General features: G+C 35.6%; 1 protein-coding gene across 1 annotated transcript; it reads left to right on the top strand.

The window, feature by feature from the left end:
* The first annotated feature begins 2069 nt into the window (after positions 1–2069).
* LOC150029524 (uncharacterized) lies at positions 2070–5644 on the top strand. Its single transcript, XM_090295696.1, has 6 exons — positions 2070–2274; positions 2767–3315; positions 3953–4204; positions 4679–4946; positions 5325–5528; positions 5623–5644. Exons 1-6 carry the CDS (start codon positions 2070–2072, stop codon positions 5642–5644), a joined length of 1500 nt encoding a protein of 499 aa, XP_090151822.1.
* The last annotated feature ends 5164 nt before the right edge of the window (positions 5645–10808 follow it).

The raw sequence follows: 10808 nt of genomic DNA, 5'->3' as shown, positions 1-10808 counted from the left end.
TTCTCTTCACTCTAGTGTATAGCTCTGACTTTTGAACTTCTACTTGTTGATTTTCTCAAGAGTGATCATCCTTAGCTTTATCATTTTCTTCTCTAATATGCTACCTAGCAATGTTAGTCAATCTTTTCAAAAAAATCACACTAAAAAATAATTTCCATCTTAAGATATCAGTAAAATCCAAAATTAAGAAAAAAAATCAAAATTAAGAAAGCTAAACTCAATATTAAAGATGAAAAAAATTCAAAGATTATACAGAAATTAAGACAAAAAAAAATTAAAAACTTTAAATGAGAAGACACTAAAAAAGGAAAGGAAGTCCCTGAAAATTGGCAATAGAAGAGATTACAAAATTTAGAAATAAAGACTAAGATTAAAGAGATAGACCAAATTTCTCACACCACCAAAATGAAGCTGCAGCACCCTATTCCAATAATTCTTCAAATATTTGAAAGTACCAAAATGCTTAACAAAATTGGAGTAGCACACAAGATTCACCGAATTGTAATTGTACGTGCATAATTTTATTATACTTTTCCAATTATTTTTTTTCAATTGCAAAATTTTTCACCAAAATCAGGCTTGTACTTACGCCAGTGCTGAATGAATTAATTTCAAAAGCACTATTCAACTATTGACCAATGCAACAATTCATCAATTCACTTTTACTTTTTGCTTTGTCTTGCGCGTCATATGAATGCACCGTGGCAGTGTCACCAAATTGAATCAAGAATTGTCAAAGCCATTTTCACCAAATGGGCTCTGAGTACGTTCCAGCCAAAGCACCAAATTAAAGACAACCAATTAAACAATTCAAAAGAAACAGCACCGTACCAATTCAACGTATCTCTAACACTTTTAACTCAAAACAGTGAAAATTGGTACTGTTCTTTCTCGCCCTGCAGGTTTCACATTTTCAGCTCATGTCAGGTTCACCAATTTATCACACAAGTCCATATCACACAAGTCCAACCAGAACAGTGAGTATGAAGACCTGCACTTGTCAATTGCAATTTTAAAATTTTGCACCAGTTGTTGTGCAGTTCAGCTAGACCCAAATCTGCACCAAAAATTTTCTAAACTACACCAACAAAGTTTACTTCAAGATACACAAATATATCTGCACCAAAAATTTTCTAAACTACACCAACAATGTTTACTTCAAGATACACAAATATATTGCAGTAATTGAGGCTTTAAAACACGAAAAAAAAATGATTTTCTGAAACGTAAGTAATCACTGTTCATAAGAACTTATTCGTTATGTATTGCTCTAGTCTCCCAAGATGCAATTCTTGAAAATTTTCAAAGATAAGGACTAGCAAGCTACTATTTAAAGATTAAAAACCTAATAAATCCAAAAATAAATATTTAGAATAAAAGAAAAAAATAAGAGGGTGTGGGTTATGACTCACCTTTACCATTATCTTGGCATAAATGAGAGGTTACTTACCGTTGACAATTAATTGTTATTAATGGGAGGCTACTTACCGCTCACAATTAATTGTTATTAAAAGGGAGGTTATTTACCATTAAGTGATTTTATTATTGTTGTCTCTTAGAACCACTATATATAGTGGTTTCCTTCTAGCAATGTAAAACACACAACAAACAGCAACACACACTTTTCCTCTATCTTTTCTTATACTCTCTATTTCTTCTCTTGGGTGTAAGTGTTTAACCCATATAGAGAGAGAATTTGTTTTGGGGCTATTTATCTATTAGCCTGAGAGGAATTCATTGTACTCCCAATACCATTATAATGGAAGTTTTTGGCTCTCTCGCCAGTGGTTTTTTACCTCTATTCAAAGGGGTTTTCCACCTAAAAATTTCTGGTATCATTCCCATTTTTCCTTGTTACTTTAATTTCTCATAATCTTTGGTTGAAATTATTACGCTTCCGCACACGATATCCCTACAAATTGGTATCAGAGCTTTTTGATAATTCAACCTGGATCTGTTGTTCAAATGGTAAAATCAGCTTTGCTATCTGGCGAGTCCAGATGTTAGCTGTTCTCACCCAAAATGGTTTAAAGAAAGTTTTGACAGGTAAAATGATGAGACCAACCACTATGACGGAGGAGCAGTGGGATGAGATGGAGGAAAAGACATTGTCTGCAATCCAGTTATGCTTGTCCCGTGAGGTGTTGCGTGAGGTCATCAACGAGAAAACTACAGCAGGCATATGGAGTAAATTGGAGTCTCTATACATGACCAAAAGTCTTGCAAACAAACTCCGGTTAAAGGAGCCACTCTTTACACTCCGAATGTCCGAAGGTACTCCCATCCAATCTCACCTTGATGAATTTAATTCCATCATAATTGATTTGGAAAATTTGGATGTTAAAATTGATGATGAGGATAGAGTCGTTCTACTTATTGTTTCTTTACCACTCTCGCATCGACAATTCAAAGAAATTATGTTATACGGTAATTATCTTACCTTAAGCTTTGATGATGTCAAGACTAATTTACTAGCCAAAGAAAAATTTGATACTCAAATTCATTCTGAAAGTTCTGGTGAAGGATTAGTAGTTAGAGGGAGAAACCAAGAGAAAGGTAGGAACACTAAACATAAATCTAGGTCAAAATCTAGAGGCAAGAACTCCACATATTGTCGCTATTGCAAGAAAAAGGGACACGAGATCTCTAAATGTTATAAATTGAAAAATAAGCAAGATAGAGAAGATAAGGGAAATGGTAAACAACCAGAAAAATTTGTCGAAGCTAGTATTGTTAAAACTGAATCTGATGGGGATTGTTTTGTAGCTTCCAACACTGAACAAAGGTCTAAAAATGAATGGATTCTTTATTCTGGTTGTACTTTTCACATGTCTCACAATAGAGATTGGTTTACCACATATGAACCAGTTTATAATGGTCTTGTTTTTATGGGAAACAATGCTCAATGCAAAGTTGTTGGTGAAGGAAAAATCAAAATCAAGACACATGATGGAATTGTTAGAACTTTAACAGGTGTCAAATATGTCCCTGAGTTGAAACAGAATCTCATTTCCTTAGGCACCCTTGAATCTCATGGGTATAGATACTCCGTTGAAGGTGGAGTTTTAAAAGTGTCTAAAGGAGCTCTTGTGTTACTAAAGGCAATTCGATGTGATAGTTTGTATGTGCTGCAGGGTTCAACAGTTACAGGTTCTGGTTCTGCAGCTGTTGCCTCACCCAACAAAGATAACACCAAGTTGTGGCATATGAGATTAGGTCACATGAGTGAGAAGGGAATTATAATCCTCAAGAAGAAGGGTCACCTTGGTAACCACTGTACTGGAAAGGTTGATTTCTGTGAACATTGCATTTTTGGTAAGTAGAAAAATGTTAGTTTTTTCTAAAGCCATACACAGAACCAAAGGTACTTTGGATTATATTCATTCGGATCTTTGGGGTCCGTCAAAAGTTCTCTCCAGAGGTAAATGTCGTTATATGATGACAATTATTGATGATTTCTCAAGAAAATTGTGGGTGTATTTTCTCAAACATAAGAATGAAGCATTTTCCACTTTTAAAGAGTGGAAGTTATTGATTGAGAATCAGACTGGCAAGAAGATAAAGAGGCTAAGGACAGACAATGGCCTTGAGTTCTGTTCGAATGAATTCAATGACTTCTACAAGAAAGAAGGCATTTCCAGACACCTCACCATCCCAGGGACTCCACAATAGAACGGGGTTGTAGAAAGAATGAACAAAACTATCCTGGAGAGAGTTCGTTGCATGTTCTCCCATTCTGGTTTGAGCAAATCTTTTTGGGCTGAAGTGGCTTCAACGACATGTTATTTGATAAATCACTCTCCCAACAGATCAATTGATTGCAACATTCTAGAAGAAGTTTGGTTAGGTAACCCTGTTGATTATTCTAATCTTAAAATATTTGGTTGCCCTGCTTATTCTCATGTAAACGAGGGAAAATTAGAACCTCGTGCTAAGAAGTGCATTTTCTTAGGTTATGGCTCAGGGGTTAAAGGCTATCGTTTGTATGACCCAGAATCTCACAAAATAATTCACAGTCGGAATGTGACCTTTAATGAAAATGCTATGCTCTCTTCTGTAAAAGATACTGTCATTTCCTCAATTGATACAGGTGACCAGGAAGATGCTCGAGAGAAGGTGGAGTTTGAGATTAAAACACCCGCTCATGAGGAAGACGTTCCCAATTCCTCCAGTACTCAAGGTGATCAAGTCACTGCTATTGATGGTACAAATGAACATTTGAGTCCACATGAGCAATGTCCACCTAAACGACGAGGGTTACCACAACCGTGGTATATGGCTCAAAAACTTCCACAACAGAGACCAAGAAAACCGACTCAAAGATTAATTGCAGAATCTGCCAACATTGCTTATGCTTTAACTATTGCACAAGAGATGGGTGAAGAAGGTGAACCCAAGAATTACTCTCAAGCTATCTCTGGTGATGACTCAACAAAGTAGATTGTTGCGAGTCTTCTCAAAAATGAAACATGGGAAATTGTGAAGTTACCAGAAGTAAAACGAGTCATTAGTTGCAAGTGGATCTTTAAGAGAAAAGAAGGGATCCCTGGTGTTGAGAGTACACGGAATAAAACAAGATTTGTTGTAAGAGGTTTTGATCAAGAGAAAGGTATTGACTTTAATGAAGTATTTTCTCCTATTGTTTGTCATACTTCAATACGTATATTACTTGCTTTAGTTGCCTTGTATGATTTGGAGCTGGAACAGTTAGATGTGAAAACTGCTTTTCTTCATGGTAATCTTGAGGAAGAGATTTACATCCAGCAGCCTGAGGGGTTCGTTGTTCCTGGAAAGGAGGACCATGTATGTCGTTTGAAGAAATCTCTCTACGGCTTGAAGCAATCACCAAGAGAATGGTATAAGAGGTTTGATTCTTTCATGGTTGGACATGGCTACTCCAGAAGTAGCTATGATAATTGTGTCTATTTTCAAAAGACATTTGATGGGTCATTTATATACTTGTTGTTATATGTTGATGACATGTTGACTGCTGCAAGAGATAAATTTTTAGTTAACAAGTTAAAGGCTCAGCTTAGTAGTGAATTTGATATGAAGGACTTAGGTCCTGCCAAGAAAATTTTAGGAATGGAGATCAACAGAGATCGTCAAGCTGGAAAACTTTTTCTATCACAAAAGAAGTATGTTCTTAAGATGCTTGACAAATTTGGAATGCGAGATTGCAAAGTTGTTAATACTCCAATTGTCGCCCACTTCAAGTTGTCATCAGATCAGTGTCCAAAATCAGACGAGGACAAAAGGCACATGTCACATGTCCCGTATTCAAATGCAATTGGAAGTCTCATGTATGTTATGGTATGTACTAGACCTGATTTAGCTTATGCTGTTAGCATTGTTAGCAGGTTCATGCATAATCCAGACAAGGCACACTGGGAAGCCGTTAAATGGATACTTTGCTATCTGAAAGGTTCTCCAGATCTTGGTTTGGTATTTGATCAACATAGAGCCAATCCCGGAGGAGCAGTTGGCTATGTTGATGCTGACTATGGTGGTGATTTAGATCGGAGAAGGTCACTTTCAGCCTACATTTTTACCCTATGTGATGTGATTCCAATAGCAAGATATAGATGATTCTTTGACATTTTATGGAATCAACTTGAGTAGGAGAATGAATAGGAACTTTTAATAGAAATGGATCAATGTTCTATGTTTCAAGAACTCACCAAAACTTGCACCAAACACCAAACTCACATAGAAGACCCATTTCTTGCCAATTGAACCGATTAAATTGAATAAGAAAGTAAATGAACCGATTGAAACTCTAAAGAAAGCAATTGAACCGAACAAAACATGAAAAGGAGCTACTGAACTGAATTAAAACAGTAAGAAATTGAAAAGAACCGAACAAAAGTGCAAGAAAAGGAAGATGAACCGAATAAAAGAAACTACACTTGTTTTAGAGTTCATATGGACATGGAAATGGAAGAACTAAATGGAGAAGAGAGGAAACTTATGTGGATGAAGAACTTGATTGATGAACACGCCACTTGAAGTGTGATTGCTCCAAGATAAGTGTGAATTGCCGCCACTTGAGGGAACCAAGGCTCTCAAGATAAGACTAGGAAGAGGAGAAATCAAATCTCACTCACTCAATCACCAAATTGGGAGAGTTTCTTTACTACAAATTCCAAATCTGCATTATGAAGGACCTAAGCCCTCCTTTTATAGGAGCAAGGGCTGGTCATGAAGCTTACAAAACAAGCTAACCAAAAGTCCCTTGCATGCTACTCACTTCTAGCACCTAAAGTGAAGCATGAAGAGTCACCTTCTAGAAAATTCTAAACTAATGCCTAAAGATGCTTTTACAAAAGAGGTATCTAAGGTTTCCCTCTAAGCACCTTCCTAAAAACTATATATTTAAACATTCTACATTTTATAAAAGAAACTATAAAGAGAGATATTTATTTGAAGCCCATTCTTTGATGGCTTGTAGACTTCTTTGGCTTTAGGCTTGATCCTTACTTTATTTTATGTCTTCTTTTAATTTTGAGAAGACTAGAAGGAAGAACTTCAAATGTGAGGGTGGATGTCCTCTTCCTCCCTTAATAAAAGCCTCCTTTATTTGATTCTCATCATACTCCTCGAGTTGGAGAGAATTCGTCCACGAATTCTGAAACCCTGCATATAACAAAGTCAGTTTAGTTTTACAATTAAAAGTGGAAGAAAAATGTAAACATGACTTATCATTTGTAAACAATGGGAGTTCAGAAAAGGAGGTTCTATAAATCGACCAAGTTGGAAAAATTTGTTTGGGAATGATGATATCTTTTGGAAAAAGACCTCTTAAATGGTGAAAACCATTAGGAGGTATGAAATCATCCCTAACACTTTTTAACCAAGATGGTGTTGAAATAGAAACCTTGGGTAATGAAAAAGATAAGGAAGGAAAACACCTTGGAGGTGAAAGGATAAGACTCATGTCAACTTGGCTTTCTTTGTCTTTTTCATTTTTACGTGAGGGAGGTGGGTGAGGTAGGTCTTGTTTTACCTTGTTTGTCATTAAGGTTTTTTGTGGACAATGAAGAGCTATGTGCCCAAAACCTAAACATTTAAAACATTTTATATTGGAAGTTTTGGTAGGTGACTTAGGAGTAGAAGAATTTGTAGTAGAAACTTGTTTTGTAGACGTGGTTTTCAAAAGATATAATTCCATCTTGATGGCTATGCGAAGCACTTGCTTCAAAGACGAGTACTCATTTAATTCTATAAATTCTCTAATATCTCTTCTTAAACCACGGACAAACCATTTTATCTTTGACTCTTCATTAGCATGCATATTCATTTTAGTCAAAGTTGTTTCAAAATCTTTAAAGTATTCATCTACCATCCTATGTCCTTGAGGAAGCCTTTGGAACTTCAACAAGTGTTCCTTCCTAGAAGGAGGAAGAAACCTCGCGCGCATATACTCTTTCAAAGTATTCCAAGAAACCACGCGAGGTTTCTTGCGATACATAATGTCCATTACAATTGTACGCCACCATTCTTTGGCATAATCACTAAATTCTAAGGTGGCTAGCTTATATTTGCGCTCATCAAGGATCTTATGGGTCTCAAATATTTGTTCACACTTAGCCTCCCAATCTAAATATACATTAGGATCACTAGAGCCATTGAAACAAGGAAGTTGGACCGAAGGTAGCCTAGCCTTTGCATTTCGGTAGTAGCCATCTTCACGTTTATCTTCATGAGCATGAGATGGTCTAAATCCATGAAAGTTGGGTTGAAGTCTCCTTCTTCTATGATCTTCTTCACGTCCATGATCATTGGAAGAGCCTCTTGATGAAGGTCTATGATGATGATGCTCTCCATGAATAGAATGAGAGGACCTAGCTTGCTTCATTTCAAGTCTTTGTAATCTTTCCTCCGACTTTCTTATAGCTTCATCATTGAGATTAATGGTTCGTTTTGCCTTTTTTAATTCATCAAGAGCAGCAACTTTGCTAGAAGAATGCTGTTTGGAAGAACCACTACTGTAATATGAAGCCTTGTATAAAAGAAAACAGCAAACAACAAAACAGCAAACAAAGTTAGCAAAAAGTAATTTGGTAGCAAACTGTCGAAGTGAATTTGGATTGACAAGAAGTCACTCTTCAAAGAAATAATGTCCCTGCACCAATCTGATCTTGAGGTCTAGGAATCCTCAAATGAAAGATGTCAAAGCAAGGCACACCAATCTCAAAGCCAACCACAACAAAACCAATGAAGCAATGAAGACAAACAAGAAAAGGTATAAGGAATAAAAGGCTATCACAAAAGGAATACTAGATGTATGACAAACTCAAAGATTAATGAATAAAAGACAAGCAAGAAAATAAGGAACTCAATGAAAAAGTAGGCACACAAAAGAATACCTAAAGAAAAGCACTAGAGTAGATGAAGAAAACAAAAACAAGCTACTGGAAAATATTTTTTATGCAAACTGTGCTTGATGTTTACTGATTTAACTGGAATGATATAGAGCGAACTAGATTATGAAATTTAAACCACAGAAACTTCAAGATGTTAACTCAATAATGGCACTGGAATTACTTAAAAAAAGTAAGCCTATTAATTGAGATAAATTTTTCAAAATCGCTGCCAGATTACCGTATTTTTTTCGGCAGAATTGTACACTGTTCGTATTTTATTTATCATTTTTTGTGTACTTTGAATTTTTTAGTACTTCTTTTTTCTACTCTTTTCTAACAATTTGAAGAACACAAATCCAGAATTTCATAATTTTCCAGTGAGTAAATCAATTGCAATAAGGAAAAAAAGTAAGCACATTTTCAGATAACAGAGTAATCCTAACAAGAATGAAAAACAGAATTATGAACTAGCAAAGACATAATGGAAAATGATGTATAGGAACTTGTATAGATTTAAAATACAAGTATGAACTCAAAACTAAAACAGAAAATGCACAAAGGATCAAAACACAAGTTCAGAAAACTGGATTACACCAAAGCAAGAAACAAAAAATTCAATAAAAGTACTACAAGAAGTGATGACATTCATGGAAAAGCATGACTATGACAAAACTTGTATGGATTCAAAAAGGAAATAACACAAACACTTGGTAGGCACAATTAAGAAAACAACAAGAATACTCAATTATAATCCTAAAAACAGAAAAGAAACAACAAGAAGATAGAGCTCTTGAATTAAAAGTGCAACACAACTCAAAATTAAACAAGAACAAACCTAAGACTCATGATACCACATGATATAGCAATTATACCCATGGAGGACGTGATAAAAACAGCAAGAACAACCAATTTGCACCGATTAAAATTGAATAAAGGTGCAACAAATGAAAGAGGACAACATAAGGAAGAGATTGCACCGATTGAAAGTGAAAATAAACAAGTAGAACAAAAATGGGTAAAGTGGAATGTAGGGAAAATGGATGGAAAAGAAAGAAGACTTATGTGGTTGTAGTTCTTGGTTGATGAACATGCCACTTGAAGTGTGATTGCTCCAAGATAAGTGTGAATTGCCGCCACTTGAGGTAACCATAGAACTCTCAAGATAAGACTAAGGAGGAAGGCACAAAGCTCTTCAATTCTCTCTCAATTTGAGTAGAGTTTTCTTACTTCAATTTCTAGTTTTTTGTTTGGTTCAATTTAATTTCCAGCATTCAAATTCAGTTTGCTTAGTTTTTGTGCCTTTTTGTTCGGTTCAATTTGACAATAATTGGATCTTCTATATGAGTTTGTGTTTTGGCACTAGTTTTGGTGAGTTCTTGTTCATAAAACCTTGATCCATTTCTATGAGAAAGTGCCTAGCTCTTAACCAACTCAAGATGATTCCTAAGAATGTCAAGAATCATTCCAATTGTGCTAGTGGAATCATATCATGTGGATCTCCTATCAGTTGGTATTCTTCATTTCAAGCCATTGCGGTTTTGTCCACCACTGAAGCAGAATATATTTCTGCTACAAAAGGTATGAAAAAGGTTATATGGCTTCGAGGCTTGGTAAGTGAACCTGGTCTTCAACAAGATGTTCTTGTTATATTTTGTGATAGTCAGAGTGTTGTCCACTTAACCAGGAACAGTAAGTATCACTCAAGGACCAAGCACATTGAAATTAAACACCATTTTATCCAAGACATTGTTGATACAGGAGATATAATTGTTGAAAAAATTCATACGGTCGAAAATCCTGCAGACATGTTGACCAAGCCACTTCCATCGGCTAAGTTCGATCATTGCCTGAACTTAGCTAGTATTATCCATACTTAATCAAGGCTTCATGGCGAGCGAGTGTTCCGGTCAAAGGCAAGTTAAGGTGGAGATTTGTGGGTTATGACACACCTTTACCGTTATCTTGGCATAAATGGGAGGTTACTTACCGTTGACAATTAATTGTTATTAATGGGAGGTTACTTACCGCTCACAATTAATTGTTATTAAAGGGAGGTTATTTACCATTAAGTGTTTTTATTATTGTTGTCTCTTAGAACCACTATATATAGTGGCTTCCTTCTAGCAATGTACAACAAACAACAACACACACTTGCTTCCTCTCTCTTTTCTTATACTCTTTATTTCTTCTCATGGGTGTAAGTGTTTAACCCATATAGAGAGAATTTGTTTTGGGGCTATTTATCTATTAGCCTGAGAGGAATTCATTGTACTCCCAATACCATTATAGTGGAAGTTTTTGGCTCTCTCGCCGGTGGTTTTTTACCTCTATTCAAAGGAGTTTTCAACCTAAAAATTTCTGGTATCATTCTCATTTTTCCTTGTTACTTTAATTTCTCATAATCTTTGGTTGAAATTATTACGCTTCCGCACACGATATCCC

The sequence above is a fragment of the Phaseolus vulgaris genome, chromosome 1 (assembly GCF_051622355.1).
Source record: "Phaseolus vulgaris cultivar YP4 chromosome 1, ASM5162235v1, whole genome shotgun sequence".
Taxonomy (NCBI): Eukaryota; Viridiplantae; Streptophyta; class Magnoliopsida; order Fabales; family Fabaceae; genus Phaseolus; species Phaseolus vulgaris.
This window is presented reverse-complemented; position numbering and strand designations above follow the sequence as displayed.

Coding starts and splice junctions, on each gene's coding strand:
- LOC150029524 (XM_090295696.1), top strand. CDS start 2,070: ATGACGGAGGAGCAGTGGGATGAGATGGAGGAAAAGACATTGTCTGCA. Junction 2,275..2,766: donor TACACTCCGAATGTCCGAAG/GTACTCCCATCC, acceptor ATTGTTTTGTAG/CTTCCAACACTGAACAAAGG. Junction 4,947..5,324: donor TTTCAAAAGACATTTGATGG/GTCATTTATATA, acceptor GGTATGTACTAG/ACCTGATTTAGCTTATGCTG.